The 18,758-nt window shown below is 53.5% G+C and overlaps 1 protein-coding gene across 1 annotated transcript in view; it reads left to right on the top strand.

Moving 5' to 3' along the window:
* Positions 1-14,694, top strand: part of LOC144488003 (methionine--tRNA ligase, cytoplasmic-like) — a gene marked incomplete at its 5' end in the record, with an annotated part of 52,077 nt that extends 37,383 nt beyond the window's left edge. The window contains 3 exon segments of the mRNA XM_078206021.1: positions 2,983-3,054; positions 6,107-6,187; positions 14,221-14,694. Of these exon segments, the coding sequence (XP_078062147.1) occupies positions 2,983-3,054; positions 6,107-6,187; positions 14,221-14,349 (282 nt within the window).
* Between the last annotated feature and the right edge of the window lie 4,064 nt (positions 14,695-18,758).

Here is an 18,758-nt window from a genome sequence, read left to right as displayed (position 1 = left end):
AGGGAGTGCGTCAGAGAGGGAGGGAGTGCGGCAGAGAGGGAGGGAGTGCGGCAGAGAGAGAGAGGGAGTGCGGCAGAGAGAGAGAGGGAGTGCGTCAGAGAGAGAGGGAGTGCGTCAGAGAGAGAGGGAGTGCGTCAGAGAGAGAGGGAGTGCGTCAGAGAGAGAGGGAGTGCGTCAGAGAGAGAGGGAGTGCGTCAGAGAGAGAGGGAGTGCGTCAGAGAGAGAGGGAGTGCGTCAGAGAGAGAGGGAGTGCGTCAGAGAGAGAGGGAGTGCGTCAGAGAGAGAGGGAGTGCGTCAGAGAGAGAGGGAGGGCGGCAGAGAGAGAGGGAGGGCGGCAGAGAGAGAGGGAGTGCGGCAGAGAGAGAGGGAGTGCGGCAGAGAGAGAGGGAGCGCGGCAGAGGGAGTGAGGGTGGCAGAGAGAGAGAGAGGGGGAGGGCGGCGGAGGTGAATGTGGAGATCTGGCCGTGTAGACAGTCCTCACATTCCCGCCCCCCCCTCAGCCCCGTGTCTTATCCACTGGAGGGGACCTGGGGCCCCTCTCTCTCTCCGTCAGGGAGATACTTTGGGGTGGGTTGGGTGGTGGCCCCGTTGGCGGGGTGGTGTGGGTGGTGGCCCCGTGGCGGGGGTGGGTTGGGCGGTGGCCCCGTGGCGGGGGTGGGCTGGGCGGTGGCCCCGTTGGCGGGGGTGGCTGGGTGGTGGCCCCGTTGGCGTGGGTGGGCTGGGTGGTGGCCCAGTTGGCGGGGGTTGCCTGGGTGGTGGCCCCGTTGGCGGGGGTGGGCTGGGTGGTGGCCCCGTTGGCGGGGGTGGGTCGGGTGGTGGCCCCGTTGGCGGGGGTGGGCTGGGTGGTGGCCCCGTTGGCGGGGGTGGGCTGGGTGGTGGCCCCGTTGGCGGGGGTGGGCTGGGTGGTGGCCCCGTTGGCGGGGATGGGCTGGGTGGTGGCCCCGTTGGCGGGGGTTGGTTGGGTGGTGGCCCCGTTGGCGGGGGTGGGTTGGGTGGTGGCCCCGTTGGCGGGGGTGGGTTGGGTGGTGGCCCCGTTGGCGGGGGTGGGCTGGGTGGTGGCCCCGTTGGCGGGGGTGGGCTGGGTGGTGGCCCCGTTGGCGGGGGTTGGTTGGGTGGTGGCCCCGTTGGCGGGGGTGGGTTGGGTGGTGGCCCCGTTGGCGGGGGTGGGCTGGGTGGTGGCCCCGTTGGCGGGGGTGGGCTGGGTGGTGGCCCCGTTGGCGGGGGTGGGCTGGGTGGTGGCCCCGTTGGCGGGGGTGGGCTGGGTGGTGGCCCCGTTGGCGGGGGTGGGTTGGGTGGTGGCCCCGTTGGGGAGGGAGGCACACTCTACATGAACTGCCCTCGCCAGCCCAACGAGTGGACCTGTCCACAGGCAGATCTCAGTCTCCCAGCCAAGCAGGCCAGCGGTGATGAGGGTAACCTCTCTGTCTCTCTCTGTCTCCCCCTGTCTGTCTCTGTCTCTCTCTCTCTGTCTCTCCCTGTCTCTCTCTGTCTCTGTCTCCCCCTGTCAGTCTCTGTCAATCTCTGTCTCCCCCTGTCAGTCTCTGTCAGTCTCTGCCTGTCTCTCTCTCTGTCTCTCTCTCTCTCTGTCTGTCTCTCTCTCTCTCTCTGTCTGTCTGTCTGTCTCTCTCTGTCAGTCTCTGTCAGTCTCTGTCAGTCTCTGTCTGTCTCTGTCTGTCTCTGTCAGTCTCTGTCTATCTCTGTCTGTCTCTCTGTCTCTCTCTCTCTGTCGCTCTCTCTTTTCCGCTCTCTCTGCCTCTCTGTCGCTCTCTCTCTGCCTCTCTGCATCTCTCTCTCGCTCTCTGCCTCTCTGTCGCTCTCTCTCGCTCACTCTCTGTCGCTCGCTCTCTGCCTCTCTGTCGCTCTCTCTCGCTCACTCTCTGTCGCCCTCCCCGCCGCTCTCCCTGCCGCTCTCCCCGCCCGCTCCGCTTCTCTGTCTGTCTCTCTGTCTGTCTCTCTGTCTGTCTGTCTGTCTCTCTGTCTGTCTCTCTGTCTCTCTCTCTGTCAGTCTCTGTCAGTCTCTGTCAGTCTCTGTCTGTCTCTCTCTCTGTCTCTGTCTCTCTCTCTGTCTCTCTCTCTCTCTCTCTGTCTCTCTCTCTGTCTCTCTCTCTCTCTCTCTCTCTCTGTCTCTCTCTCTGTCTCTCTCTCTGTCTCTCTCTCTCTGTCTCTCTCTCTGTCTCTCTCTCTCTCTCTCTCTCTGTCTCTCTCTCTGTCTCTCTCTCTCTCTCTGTCTCTCTCTGTCTCTCTCTCTGTCTCCCTCTCTCTCTGTTGCTCTCTCTCCCTCTGTCTCTCTCTGCCTGTCTCTCTGTCGCTCGCTCTGTCGCTCTCTCTCCTTCTCTGTCGCTCTCTCTCGCTCACTCTCTGTCGCTCTCTCTCTCTGCATCTCTGTCGCTCTCTCTCCTTCTCTGTCGCTCTCTCTCGCTCACTCTCTGTCGCTCTCTCTCTCTCTCCTTCTCTGTCGCTCTCTCTCGCTCACTCTCTGTCGCTCTCTCTCTCTCTGCATCTCTGTCGCTCTCTCTGCATCTCTGCTGCCCTCCCCGCCCGCTCCGCTTCTCTCTCTGTCTCTCTCTCTGTCTGTCTCTCTCTCTCTGTCTCTCTCTCTGTCTGTCTCTCTGTCTGTCTGTCTCTCTCTCTCTCTCTCTCTCTCTCTGTCTGGATCTCTCTCTGTCTCTCTCTCTGTCTGTATCTCTCTGCCTGTCTGTATCTCTCTGTCTGTCTGTCCCTCACTCTCTCTGCCTCTCACTGATGTCCAATCACAATCCTGGAACTCCCTCCCTAACAGCGCCGTGGGTGTACCTACACCACACACACACATGGGTGTGGCCCAGAGACACCCCCACATCCCGTGAATGAGCAATTAGTTTTAAAACTTTGCCTCTGACCTCTTGTCCCTCAGTGTGTGTGTGTGGGTCTGTGTCTGCCTCTGTGGGTCTGTCAGTGTACGGGTACCACTCATTGCTCTGCTCTGTCCATCTGCTGTTCCAGATCAGCCCATTGTTCCAGAAACTGGACACAGTTCAAATCGAGAATTTGCGGAAGAAATATGGAGGCCAACAGGTAAATAACTTCCTCCTTGTTAATGTCCCTCCCACAGTGCGGCGCTCCCCCAGCACTGACCCTCCCACACAGTGCGGCGCTCCCTCAGCACTGACCCTCCCACAGTGCGGCGCTCCCTCAGCACCGACCCTCCCACAGTGCGGCGCTCCCTCAGCACTGACCCTCCCCCAGTGCGGCGCTCCCTCAGCACTGACCCTCCCACAGTGCGGCGCTCCCTCAGCACCGACCCTCCCACAGTGCGGCGCTCCCTCAGCACCGACCCTCCCACAGTGCGGCGCTCCCTCGGCACTGACCCTCCCACACAGTGCGGCACTCCCTCAGCACTGACCCTCCCACAGTGCGGCGCTCCCTCAGCACTGACCCTCCCACAGTGCGGCGCTCCCTCAGCGCTGAACCTCCCACAGTGCGGCGCTCCCTCAGCACTGACCCTCCCACAGTGCGGCGCTCCCTCAGCGCTGAACCTCCCACAGTGCGGCGCTCCCTCAGCGCTGACCCTCCCACAGTGCGGCACTCCCTCAGCACTGACCCTCCCACAGTGCGGCGCTCCCTCAGCGCTGAACCTCCCACAGTGCGGCGCTCCCTCAGCACTGACCCTCCCACAGTGCGGCGCTCCCTCAGCACTGACCCACAGTGCGGCGCTCCCTCAGCACTGACCCTCCCACAGTGCGGCGCTCCCTCAGCACTGACCCTCCCACAGTGCGGCGCTCCCTCAGCACCGACCCTCCCACAGTGCGGCGCTCCCTCAGCACTGACCCTCCCCCAGTGCGGCGCTCCCTCAGCACTGACCCTCCCACAGTGCGGCGCTCCCTCAGCACCGACCCTCCCACAGTGCGGCGCTCCCTCAGCACCGACCCTCCCACAGTGCGGCGCTCCCTCGGCACTGACCCTCCCACACAGTGCGGCACTCCCTCAGCACTGACCCTCCCACAGTGCGGCGCTCCCTCAGCACTGACCCTCCCACAGTGCGGCGCTCCCTCAGCGCTGAACCTCCCACAGTGCGGCGCTCCCTCAGCACTGACCCTCCCACAGTGCGGCGCTCCCTCAGCGCTGAACCTCCCACAGTGCGGCGCTCCCTCAGCGCTGACCCTCCCACAGTGCGGCACTCCCTCAGCACTGACCCTCCCACAGTGCGGCGCTCCCTCAGCGCTGAACCTCCCACAGTGCGGCGCTCCCTCAGCACTGACCCTCCCACAGTGCGGCGCTCCCTCAGCACTGAACCTCCCACAGTGCGGCGCTCCCTCAGCACTGACCCTCCCACAGTGCGGCGCTCCCTCAGCACCGACCCTCCCACAGTGCGGCGCTCCCTCAGCACTGACCCTCCCACAGTGCGGCGCTCCTTCAGCACCGACCCTCCCACAGTGCGGCGCTCCCTCAGCACTGACCCTCCCACAGTGCGGCGCTCCCTCAGCACTGACCCTCCCACAGTGCGGCGCTCCCTCAGCGCTGAACCTCCCACAGTGCGGCGCTCCCTCAGCACTGACCCTCCCACAGTGCGGCGCTCCCTCAGCACTGACCCTCCCACAGTGCGGCGCTCCCTCAGCACTGACCCTCCCACAGTGCAGCACTGACGGGGAAGAACCGCGATGCTCGGTTGCGGCAGAGTATTCGAGTGGAGGTTGTCCATTCAAGAGACGTGAGATTCGAGGACGCAAAGGGGTTGGAGCCGGGGAGGAGGGGGAATGGGGAAATTGCATCTCTGGTTAAGTTAGGCCGCATTTGGAGTACTGCATCCAGTTCTGGTCGCCACACGCCCGGAAGGGATGTGGAAGCTTTGGAGAGAGTGCAAAGGAGGTTCCCCGGGATGTTGCCTGGTCTCGAGGGTGTTGGCTATGAGGAGAGGTTGGATAAAGTGGGATTGTTTTCAACGGAAAGACGGAGGCTGAGGGGGAGACCCTGATAGAGGGTCTACAAAATGATGAGAGGCGAATAGTCAGAGGCTTCTTCCAAGGGTTGGAAGTGTCAATGACGAGGGGGCACAGGTTTTTGATCTGATTTATTATTGTCTCGTGTATCGGGATACGGTGAAAAGTATTGTTTCTTGGGCGCTATACAGACAAAGCATACCGTTCATAGAGAAGGAAAGGAGAGGGTGCAGAATGTAGTGTTACAGTCACAGCTCGGGGTGTAGAGAAAGATCAACTTAATGCGAGGTCGGTCCATTCGAAAGTCTGACGGCAGCAGCAGGGAAGAAGCTGTTCTTGAGTCGGTCGGTACGTGACCTCAGACTTTTGTATCTTTTTCCTGAAGGAAGAAGGTGGAAGAGAGAATGTCCGGGGTGCGTTGGGGGGGGTCCTTGATTGTGCCGGCTGCTTTTCCCCCCGAGGCAGCGGGAAGTGTAGACGGAGTCAATGGATGGGAGGCTGGTTTGCGTGATGGGACTGGGCTACGTTCACACACACGACCCTTTGTAGTTCCTTGCGGTCTTGGGCAGAGCAGGAGCCCCAGACCAAGCTGTGATACACCCGGGAAGGATGCTTTCTATGGGGCGTCTGTAAAAGTTGGTGAGAGTCGTAGCGGACATGCCGAATTTCTTGAATCTCCTGAGAAAGTAGAGGTGTTGGTGGGGCTTTCTTAACTATAGTGTCGGCGTGGGGGGGACCAGGACAGGTTGTTGGTGATCTGGACACCTAGAAACTTGAAGCTTTCCATTTCTACTTCATCCCCGTTGATGTAGACAGGGGCATGTTCTCCTCGACGCTTCCTGGAGTCGATGACGATCTCCTTGGTTTTGTTGACGTCGAGGGAGAGATTATTGTTGCTGCACCAGTTCACCAGAATCTCTATCTCATCCCTGTACTCTGTCTCGTCATTGTTTGAGATCCGACCCACCTACTGCTAGGGCAGGTGGAGGAAGCACATTAGCAAGAGGTATGTGGATGGGGACATGAATAGGGAGGGATTAGAAGGATACGGATCGAGGAAGGGCAGAAGGTTTTCGTTTTAGTTGTGGTTCGGTTGCCATGATCGGTACGGGCTTGGAGGGCCAAAGGGCCTGTCCCTGTGCTGTCCCCGTTGGTTCTCTGTTGGGTAAACCGCCTGCTTTGTGCCTCAGGCATCGACAGGAAGCAAGCCTCCCGCCGAGGCCCACCCAGGGGCGGACCCACAAGAGCTCCAGGAGCTGGTGACCAAACAGGTGAGGGTCAAAGGGCGTGGGCGGGGCCGCGGCGCCACCTGTCGGCCGCAGCGTGCAACCGCACCGTGACACGGACCTGTTTACATAGGGACGATCGTCGGTGCTTTCCGGGACTGGTCTCGTGAGGTGACACCCGCGACACTAACTGGTTACACTGATTGGAGAAAGTCTTGTAGGAGAATCTAGAACTGGAGGTGGTGGTGGGGGGGGGGGGGGGGGGGGGGGTGGGGGTGGAGGGAACTGTTTAAAAGTAAGGTGTGGTCCATTGACATTTATTTATCAGTGCTACAAGTAAGGCTTACATTAACACTGCAATGAAGTTACTGTGAAAATCCCCCTAGTCGCCCACACTCCGGCGCCTGTTCGGGTCACACTGGGGGACAATTTAGCACGGCCCAATCCACCCTAACCCACACATCTTTGGACACTAAGGGGGCAATTTAGCATGGCCAATCCACCCTAACCTACACATCTTTGGACACTAAGGGACAATTTAGCATGGCCAATCCACCCTAACCTACACATCTTTGGACACTAAGAGACAATTTAGCATGGCCAATCCACCCTAACCTGCACATCTTTGGACACTAAGGGACAATTTAGCATGGCCAATCCACCCTAACCTGCACATCTTTGGACACTAAGGGACAATTTAGCACGGCCAATCCACCTAACCTACACATCTTTGGGACACTAAGGGGCAATTTAGCATGGCCAATCCACCCGAACCGACACATCTTTGGGACACTAAGAGACAATTTAGCATGGCCAATCCCCCTAACCTACACATCTTTGGACACTAAGGGACAATTTAGCATGGCCAATCCACCCTAACCTACACATCTTTGGACACTAAGGGACAATTTAGCATGGCCAATCCACCCTAACCTGCAGATCTTTGGATACTAAGGGACAATTTAGCATGGCCAATCCACCTAACCTACACATCTTTGGACACTAAGGGACAATTTAGCATGGCCAATCCACCCTAACCCACACATCTTTGGACACTAAGGGACAATTTAGCATGGCCAATCCACCCTAACCTGCACATCTTTGGACACTAAGGGACAATTTAGCATGGCCAATCCACCCTAACCTACACATATTTGGACACTAAGGGACAATTTAGCATGGCCAATCCACCCTAACCTACACATCTTTGGACACTAAGGGACAATTTAGCATGGCCAATCCACCTAACCTGCACATCTTTGGACACTAAGGGACAATTTAGCATGGCCAATCCACCCTAACCCACACATCTTTGGACACTGAGGGACAATTTAGCATGGCCCAATCCACCCTAACCCACACATCTTTGGACACTAAGGGGCAATTTAGCATGGCCAATCCACCTAACCCACACATCTTTGGACACTAAGGGGCAATTTAGCATGGCCCAATCCACCTAACCCACACATCTTTGGACACTAAGGGGCAATTTAGCATGGCCAATCCACCTAACCCACACATCTTTGGACACTAAGGGACAATTTAGCATGGCCAATCCACCTAACCCACACATCTTTGGACACTAAGGGACAATTTAGCATGGCCAATCCACCTAACCCACACATCTTTGGACACTAAGGGACAATTTAGCATGGCCAATCCACCCTAACCTGCACATCTTTGGACACTAAGGGACAATTTAGCATGGCCAATCCACCCTAACCTACACATCTTTGGACACTAAGGGACAATTTAGCATGGCCAATCCACCCTAACCTACACATCTTTGGACACTAAGGGACAATTTAGCATGGCCAATCCACCCTAACCTACACATCTTTGGACACTAAGGGACAATTTAGCATGGCCAATCCACCCTAACCTACACATCTTTGGACACTAAGGGACAATTTAGCATGGCCAATCCACCCTAACCTACACATCTTGGGACACTAAGGGACAATTTAGCATGGCCAATCCACCTAACCTACACATCTTGGGACACTAAGGGACAATTTAGCATGGCCAATCCACCCGAACCTACACATCTTTGGACACTAAGGGACAATTTAGCATGGCCAATCCACCCTAGCCTGCAGATCTTTGGATACTAAGGGACAATTTAGCATGGCCAATCCCTCTAACCTGCACATCTTTGGACACTAAGGGACAATTTAGCATGGCCAATCCACCCTAACCTACACATCTTTGGACACTAAGGGACAATTTAGCATGGCCAATCCACCCTAGCCTGCAGATCTTTGGATACTAAGGGACAATTTAGCATGGCCAATCCCCCCTAACCTACACATCTTTGGACACTAAGGGACAATTTAGCATGGCCAATCCACCCTAACCTGCAGATCTTTGGATACTAAGGGACAGTTTAGCATGGCCAATCCACCCTAACCTACACATCTTTGGACACTAAGGGACAATTTAGCATGGCCAATCCACCCTAACCTACACATCTTTGGACACTAAGGGGCAATTTAGCATGGCCAATCCACCTAACCTACACATCTTTGGACACTAAGGGACAATTTAGCATGGCCAATCCACCCTAACCTACACATCTTTGGACACTAAGGGACAATTTAGCATGGCCAATCCACCCTAACCTGCACATCTTTGGACACTAAGGGACAATTTAGCATGGCCAATCCACCCTAACCTACACATCTTTGGACACTAAGGGACAATTTAGCATGGCCAATCCACCCTAACCTACACATCTTTGGACACTAAGGGACAATTTAGCATGGCCAATCCACCTAACCTGCACATCTTTGGACACTAAGGGACAATTTAGCATGGCCAATCCACCCTAACCTACACATCTTTGGACACTAAGGGACAATTTAGCATGGCCAATCCACCCTAACCTGCACATCTTTGGACACTAAGGGACAATTTAGCATGGCCAATTCACCCTAACCTGCACATCTTTGGACACTAAGGGACAATTTAGCATGGCCAATTCACCCTAACCTGCACATCTTTGGACACTAAGGGACAATTTAGCATGGCCAATCCACCCTAACCTACACATCTTTGGACACTAAGGGGCAATTTAGCATGGCCAATCCACCCTAACCTACACATCTTTGGACACTAAGGGACAATTTAGCATGGCCAATCCCCCTAACCTACACATCTTTGGACACTAAGGGACAATTTAGCATGGCCAATTCACCCTAACCTACACATCTTTGGACACTAAGGGACAGTTTAGCATGGCCAATCCACCCTAACCGACACATCTTTGGACACTAAGGGACAATTTAGCATGGCCAATCCACCCTAACCTACACATCTTTGGACACGAAGGGACAATTTAGCATGGCCAATCCACCCTAACCTACACATCTTTGGACACTAAGGGACAATTTAGCATGGCCAATCCACCCTAACCTACACATCTTTGGACACGAAGGGACAATTTAGCATGGCCAATCCACCCTAACCTACACATCTTTGGACACTAAGGGGCAATTTAGCATGGCCAATCCACCCTAACCTACACATCTTTGGACACGAAGGGACAATTTAGCACGGCCAATCCACCCTAACCTGCACATCTTTGGACACTAAGGGACAATTTAGCACGGCCAATCCACCTAACCTACACATCTTTGGGACACTAAGGGGCAATTTAGCATGGCCAATCCACCCTAACCTACACATCTTTGGGACACTAAGAGACAATTTAGCATGGCCAATCCCCCTAACCTACACATCTTTGGACACTAAGGGACAATTTAGCATGGCCAATCCACCCTAACCTACACATCTTTGGACACTAAGGGACAATTTAGCATGGCCAATCCACCCTAACCTGCAGATCTTTGGATACTAAGGGACAATTTAGCATGGCCAATCCACCTAACCTACACATCTTTGGACGCTAAGGGGCAATTTAGCATGGCCAATCCCCCTAACCTGCACATCTTTGGATACTAAGGGACAATTTAGCACGGCCAATCCACCCATCCTACACATCTTTGGACACTAAGGGGCAACTTAGCATGGCCAATCCACCCTAACCTACACATCGTTGGACACTAAGGTGCAATTTAGCACGGCCAATCCACCTAACCTACACATCTTTGGACACTAAGGGACAATTTAGCATGGCCAATCCATCTAACCTACACATCTTTGGACACTAAGGGACAATTTACCATGGCCAATCCACCCTAACCTGCACATCTTTGGACACTAAGGGGCAATTTAGCATGGCCAATCCACCCTAACCTACACATCTTTGGACACTAAGGTGCAATTTAGCACGGCCAATCCACCTAACCTGCACATCTTTGGACACTGAGGGACAATTTAGCATGGCCAATCCCCCTAACCTACACATCTTTGGACACTAAGGGGCAATTTAGCATGGCCAATCCACCTAACCCGCACATCTTTCGACACTAAGGGACAATTTGGCATGGCCAATCCCCCTAACCTGCACATCTTTGGACACTAAGGGACAATTCAGCATGGCCAATCCCCCCTAACCTACACATCTTTGGACACTAAGGGACAATTTAGCATGGCCAATCCACCTAACCCGCACATCTTTGGACACTAAGGGGCAATTTGGCATGGCCAATCCCCCTAACCTACACATCTTTGGACACTAAGGGACAATTTAGCATGGCCAATCCTCCCTAACCTACACATCTTTGGACGCTAAGGGACAGTTTAGCATGGCCAATCCTCCCTAACCTACACATCTTTGGACACTAAGGGACAATTTAGCATGGCCAATCCACCCTAACCTACACATCTTTGGACACGAAGGGACAATTTAGCATGGCCAATTCACCCTAACCTACACATCTTTGGACACTAAGGGACAGTTTAGCATGGCCAATCCACCCTAACCGACACATCTTTGGACACTAAGGGACAATTTAGCATGGCCAATCCACCCTAACCTACACATCTTTGGACACGAAGGGACAATTTAGCATGGCCAATCCACCCTAACCTACACATCTTTGGACACTAAGGGGCAATTTAGCATGGCCAATCCACCCTAACCTGCACATCTTTGGACACTAAGGGACAATTTAGCACGGCCAATCCACCTAACCTACACATCTTTGGGACACTAAGGGGCAATTTAGCATGGCCAATCCACCCTAACCTACACATCTTTGGGACACTAAGAGACAATTTAGCATGGCCAATCCCCCTAACCTACACATTTTGGACACTAAGGGACAATTTAGCATGGCCAATCCACCCTAACCTACACATCTTTGGACACTAAGGGACAATTTAGCATGGCCAATCCACCCTAACCTGCAGATCTTTGGATACTAAGGGACAATTTAGCATGGCCAATCCACCTAACCTACACATCTTTGGACGCTAAGGGGCAATTTAGCATGGCCAATCCCCCTAACCTGCACATCTTTGGATACTAAGGGACAATTTAGCACGGCCAATCCACCCATCCTACACATCTTTGGACACTAAGGGGCAACTTAGCATGGCCAATCCACCCTAACCTACACATCGTTGGACACTAAGGTGCAATTTAGCACGGCCAATCCACCTAACTGCACATCTTTGGACACTAAGGGACAATTTAGCATGGCCAATCCATCTAACCTACACATCTTTGGACACTAAGGGACAATTTACCATGGCCAATCCACCCTAACCTGCACATCTTTGGACACTAAGGGGCAATTTAGCATGGCCAATCCACCCTAACCTACACATCTTTGGACACTAAGGTGCAATTTAGCACGGCCAATCCACCTAACCTGCACATCTTTGGACACTGAGGGACAATTTAGCATGGCCAATCCCCCTAACCTACACATCTTTGGACACTAAGGGGCAATTTAGCATGGCCAATCCACCTAACCCGCACATCTTTCGACACTAAGGGACAATTTGGCATGGCCAATCCCCCTAACCTGCACATCTTTGGACACTAAGGGACAATTCAGCATGGCCAATCCCCCCTAACCTACACATCTTTGGACACTAAGGGACAATTTAGCATGGCCAATCCACCTAACCCGCACATCTTTGGACACTAAGGGGCAATTTGGCATGGCCAATCCCCCTAACCTACACATCTTTGGACACTAAGGGACAATTTAGCATGGCCAATCCTCCCTAACCTACACATCTTTGGACGCTAAGGGACAGTTTAGCATGGCCAATCCTCCCTAACCTACACATCTTTGGACACTAAGGGACAATTTAGCATGGCCAATCCACCTAACCTGCACGTCTTTGGACACTAAGGGACAATTTAGCATGGCCAATCCACCCTAACCTACACATCTTTGGACACTAAGGGACAATTTAGCATGGCCAATCCACCCTAACCTACACATCTTTGGACACTAAGGGACAATTTAGCACGGCCAATCCACCTAACCTACACATCTTTGGGACACTAAGGGGCAATTTAGCATGGCTAATCCACCTAACCTACACATCTTTGGGACACTAAGAGACAATTTAGCATGGCCAATCCCCCTAACCTACACATCTTTGGACACTAAGGGACAATTTAGCATGGCCAATCCACCCTAACCTACACATCTTTGGACAATAAGGGACAATTTAGCATGGCCAATCCACCCTAACCTACACATCTTTGGACACTAAGGGACAATTTAGCATGGCCAATCCACCCTAACCTACACATCTTTGGACACTAAGGGACAATTTAGCATGGCCAATCCACCCTAACCTACACATCTTTGGACACTAAGAGACAATTTAGCATGGCCAATCCCCCTAACCTACACATCTTTGGACACTAAGGGACAATTTAGCATGGCCAATCCACCCTAACCTGCAGATCTTTGGATACTAAGGGACAATTTAGCATGGCCAATCCACCTAACCTACACATCTTTGGACGCTAAGGGGCAATTTAGCATGGCCAATCCCCCTAACCTGCACATCTTTGGATACTAAGGGACAATTTAGCACGGCCAATCCACCCATCCTACACATCTTTGGACACTAAGGGGCAACTTAGCATGGCCAATCCACCCTAACCTACACATCTTTGGACACTAAGGTGCAATTTAGCACGGCCAATCCACCTAACTGCACATCTTTGGACACTAAGGGACAATTTAGCATGGCCAATCCATCTAACCTACACATCTTTGGACACTAAGGGACAATTTAGCATGGCCAATCCACCCTAACCTGCACATCTTTGGACACTAAGGGGTAATTTAGCACGGCCAATCCACCCTAACCTACACATCTTTGGACACTAAGGGACAATTTAGCATGGCCAATCCACCCTAACCTACACATCTTTGGACACTAAGGTGCAATTTAGCACGGCCAATCCACCTAACCTGCACATCTTTGGACACTGAGGGACAATTTAGCATGGCCAATCCCCCTAACCTACACATCTTTGGACACTAAGGGGCAATTTAACATGGCCAATCCACCTAACCCGCACATCTTTCGACACTAAGGGACAATTTGGCATGGCCAATCCCCCTAACCTGCACATCTTTGGACACTAAGGGACAATTCAGCATGGCCAATCCCCCCTAACCTACACATCTTTGGACACTAAGGGACAATTTAGCATGGCCAATCCACCTAACCCGCACATCTTTGGACACTAAGGGGCAATTTGGCATGGCCAATCCCCCTAACCTACACATCTTTGGACACTAAGGGACAATTTAGCATGGCCAATCCCCTCCCTAATCTACACATTTTTGGACGTTGGGCCGAATGGCCTCTTCACGCGCCGTCGGAATTTGAGGGCCGTCCGATCCCTTTCCCGCTTTGACTCATTCGCTGCTCACTTTTCACAGCACGCGGACGGAGAGGGGCAGAGAGGGAGGCGTGAAGGATGGAGCGCGGTGTGGTCCAGTCTGGAAGGAGGGAGGGGTCGGGGGTCGCGGGGGGGGAAGAGAGAGTCACCATGGACTGGATACCCAGAGCGGTGCAGAGAGGGATGTTGACAGGGCTGGGAGTTGGGGCGGGAGGGAGAACATTGGTGGAGGTGAGGGGTCCTGAAGGCCGTTTAGACCTTATTCCTCTTCTGTCGCCCCCCACAGGGCAATCGCGTCCGAGAGCTCAAGGCGCAGAAGGTCGAGAAATCTCTGATCGATTCCGAAGTCGCCACGTTGCTGGACCTGAAGAAATGTTTGGCGCTGACGGGAAGCTCTCTCTCAGGGAAAAAATAAACCGGGGGGTGGGGGGAGCAGGGGGAGAACCGCAACCTTCCCTCTCTGCGTCTGCCTCTCCCCACCCCGGGGCTGGGATGAAGGGTTGGCCCCCCCCCACCAGCCCTGCGTTCCTGGCTCCGAGGCAGCGTCGGATCCGGTGTATATGGGTGTGCGCGCGTGCGCGAGTGCGCTCCGCTGCGTCGGCTGCCGGCGGGGAGGGTGACGGGTGGGACACTGGTCGCTCCGGGGGTGGGGAGGAGGCGCCGCTGTTGCTGTGGGAACCCCCCCCCCCCCGGCGGCTGGTTAATCCCGTGCGCGCGGCCCCCAGCGGAATGGAAGAATAAAATCGTTTCCTGTTCAAGAACACAAGAGTCCAGTGATTGTCGCCCATACGTAACTGGCCCTTTGGCCCCTTCCCTCTCTCCTGGCTCTTTGAACCCCCCCCCCCCCCGCTTCAATCAGCGACTTTCCTCAACCCAGATCTGACACCGGGTCGTGTGGGGAGATATTCGGGAGGCAACAGGTCACAGAGGGTTTACAGCATGGAAACAGGCCCTTCGGCCCAGCTTGTCCATGCCGCCCCTTTTTCTTAAACCACTAAACTAGTCCCAATTGCCCACGTTTGGCCCATATCCCTCTAAACCCATTCCTTGCGCGTTATACAGACAAAGCATACCGTTCATAGAGTACAGAGGGGAGAAGGAAAGGAGAGGGTGCAGAATGTAGTGTTACAGTCACAGCTCGGGGTGTAGAGAAAGATCAACTTAATGCGAGGTAGGTCCATTCAAAAGTCTGACGGCAGCAGCAGGGAAGAAGCTGTTCTTGAGTCGGTCGGTACGTGACCTCAGACTTTTGTATCTTTTTCCCCGACGGAAGAAGGTGGAAGAGAGAATGTCCGGGGTGTGTGGGTCCGGGGTGTGTTGGGGGGGTCCTTGATTATGCCGGCTGCTTTTCCCCGAGGCAGCGGGAAGTGTAGACGGAGTCAATGGATGGGAGGCTGGTTTGCGTGATGGGACTGGGCTACATTCACACACACACAAACCCTTTGTGGTTCCTTGCGGTCTTGGGCAGAGCAGGAGCCCCAGACCAAGCTGTGAGCAGAAGGAGGCCATTCGTCCCATCGAGTCTGCGTCGACCGCAATCCCACCAGGCCCTATCCCCTAGCTCGCACCCCAACTCTTCGGAGTAACTTAGCATGGCCAATCCACCCTAACCTACACATCTTTGGACACTAAGGGGCAATTTAGCATGGCCAATCCACCCTAACCTACACATCTTTGGACACTAAGGGGCAATTTAGCATGGCCAATCCACCCTAACCTACACATCTTTGGACACTAAGGGGCAACTTAGCATGGCCAATCCACCCTAACCTGCACATCTTTAGACACTAAGGGACAATTTAGCATGGCCAATCCACCCTAACCTACACATCTTTGGACACTAAGGGACAATTTAGCATGGCCAATCCACCCTAACCTACACATCTTTGGACACTAAGGGACAATTTAGCATGGCCAATCCACCCTAACCTACACATCTTTGGACACTAAGGGACAATTTAGCAGGCCAATCCACCCTAACCTGCACATCTTTAGACACTAAGGGACAATTTAGCATGGCCAATCCACCCTAACCTACACATCTTTGGACACTAAGGGACAATTTAGCATGGCCAATCCACCCTAACCTACACATCTTTGGACACTAAGGGACAATTTAGCATGGCCAATCCACCTAACCTACACATCTTTGGACACTAAGGGACAATTTAGCATGGCCAATCCACCCTAACCTGCACATCTTTAGACACTAAGGGACAATTTAGCATGGCCAATCCACCCTAACCTACACATCTTTGGACACTAAGGGGCAATTTAGCATGGCCAATCCACCCTAACCTACACATCTTTGGACACTAAGGGACAATTTAGCATGGCCAATCCACCCTAACCTACACATCTTTGGACACTAAGGGGCAATTTAGCATGGCCAATCCACCCTAACCTACACATCTTTGGACACTAAGGGACACTTTAGCATGGCCAATCCACCCTAACCTACACATCTTTGGACACTAAGGGACAATTTAGCATGGCCAATCCACCCTAACCTACACATCATTGGACACTAAGGGGCTATTTAGCATGGCCAATCCACCCTAACCTACACATCTTTGGACACTAAGGGACAATTTAGCATGGCCAATCCACCCTAACCTACACATCATTGGACACTAAGGGACAATTTAGCACGGCCAATCCACCCTAACCTGCACATCGTTTGGACTGTGGGAGGAAACCGGAGCACCCGGAGGAAACCCACGCAGACACGGGGAGAACGTGCAGACTCCGCACAGACAAGTGACCCAAGAGGGATTGAGTTTAGGAGTCCGGGGATAATGATGCAGCTATATAAGACCCTCGTCAGACCCCACTTGGAGTACTGTGCTCAGTTCTGGTCGCCCCACTATAGGAAGAATGTGGAAAAGATTGAAAGGGTGCAGAGGAGATTAAAAGGATGTTGCCTGGATTGAGTGGCATGCCTTATGAGGATAGGCTGAGGGAGCTCGGTCTTTTCTCCTTGGAGAGACGTAGGATGAGAGGAGACCTAATAGAGGTGTATAAGATGTTGAGAGGCATAGATCGGGTGGACTCTCAGAGGCTTTTTCCCAGGGTGGAAATGTCTGCTACGAGAGGACACAGGTTTAAGGTGCTGGGGGGTAGGTACAGGGGAGATGTTAGGGGGAAGTTTTTCACACAGAGGGTGGTGGGCGAGTGGAATCGGCTGCCGTCAGTGGTGGTGGAGGCAAACTCAATCGGGTCTTTTAAGAGACTCCTGGATGAGTACATGGGACTTAGTAGGACGGAGGGTTATAGGTAGGCCTAAAAGGTAGGGATATGTTCGGCACAACTTGTGGGGCCGAAGGGCCTGTTTTGTGCTGTAGTTTTTCTATGTTTCGAAGCCAGGAATCGAACCCGGGTCCCTGGCGCTGTGAGGCAGCAGCGCTAACCCACTGTGACACCGTGCACTATGATGTATCTGTAAAAGTTGGTGAGAGTCGTAGCGGACATGCCAAATTTCCTTCGTCTTCTGAGAAAGTAGAGGCGTTGGTGGGGCTTTCTTAACTGTAGTGTCGGCGTGGGGGGGACCAGGACAGGTTGTTGGTGATCTGGACACCTAGAAACATAGTCTCGCCCGGAACGCATCACCTGACACGTATCAGAGGATTGTTTAATTTATTAACCACAAGTAGGCTTACATTAACACCGCAATGAAGTTACTTTGAAAATCCCCCGAGTCGCCCACACTCCTGTTCGGGCTTACACTGAGGGAGAATTTAGCACGGCCCAATGCACCCGAACCCAGCCCCGTCTCCCGGACTGTAGGGGGGAAACCGGAGCACCCGGAGGAAACCCACGCAGACACGGGGAGAACGTGCAGACTCCGCACAGACGGTGACCCCCCCCCCCCCCCGAGCCGGGAATCGACCCCGGGTTCCGTGAGGCAGCAGCGCTAACCCACTCTGTGCCACCCATTCGGGTTTGTCGCTGTCCCGCCCCATTCTGTAGTCTGTCTTCCATTTTGTTTTTTAAAAAAAATCACACACACACACAAATGTCTTCGGTCAACTGAAGAACCTTTACTATCAAATGCAGACAAAAGTAATCGCAATATATTTACACGTGTAGTGATTGATTGAATCAAGAGTGGACAAGCCCGACACGATAGCTCCCTTTTGCGAGAGTGCGCGTCAAGACTTTGGAGCCCCGAGTCTCCCAAGGCGCCCGGGTTTGTGCGGACTCCACCAACGCCGCCATCTACTGGCTGGCATTCGCCACGATGCCCGTGACACGTTGACATGCGTTAGACTAATGGGCGTCACAGTGTACGTATTTCACGAGACAAAGTTTTGGTGAATCGTTTTAACATTTATAATAATTTTCTTGATATATATATAAAAAAAACTTGCATGACTAAAGCACCCCCCCCCCACGGGGGTATACCAAAGGGTCCTGTCACTCAAATTCCAATGCATAAATTTGTGTCCAGTGGGTCCCCTCCCTGACCACGCCCATAAGATATCGGTGCAAAATTAGACCATTCGGCCCATCGAGTCTGCTATGCCACAGCTGATACGTTTCTCAGCCCCCTTCATTCTCCCGCCTTTTCCCCTTAACCTTTAACCCCCCCCCCCATACCAATTAAGATCATTAGACATAGGAGCAGAATGAGGCCACTCGGCCCATCGAGTCTGCCCCGCCATTCAATCATGGCTGATATTTTTCTCATCCCCATTCTCCTGCCTTTTCCCCCCTGACCCCCTTATTAATCAAGAACCTATCTATCTCTGTCTTAAAGACACTCAATGACCAGGGCCTCCACAGCCTTCTGCGGCAAAGAGTTCCACACATTCACCACTCTCT

The sequence above is a fragment of the Mustelus asterias genome, unplaced genomic scaffold (assembly GCF_964213995.1).
Source record: "Mustelus asterias unplaced genomic scaffold, sMusAst1.hap1.1 HAP1_SCAFFOLD_1191, whole genome shotgun sequence".
Classification (NCBI taxonomy): domain Eukaryota; kingdom Metazoa; phylum Chordata; class Chondrichthyes; order Carcharhiniformes; family Triakidae; genus Mustelus; species Mustelus asterias.
Note: the sequence above shows the minus strand (reverse complement) of the source record. Positions and strands in the feature narration are given on the sequence as shown.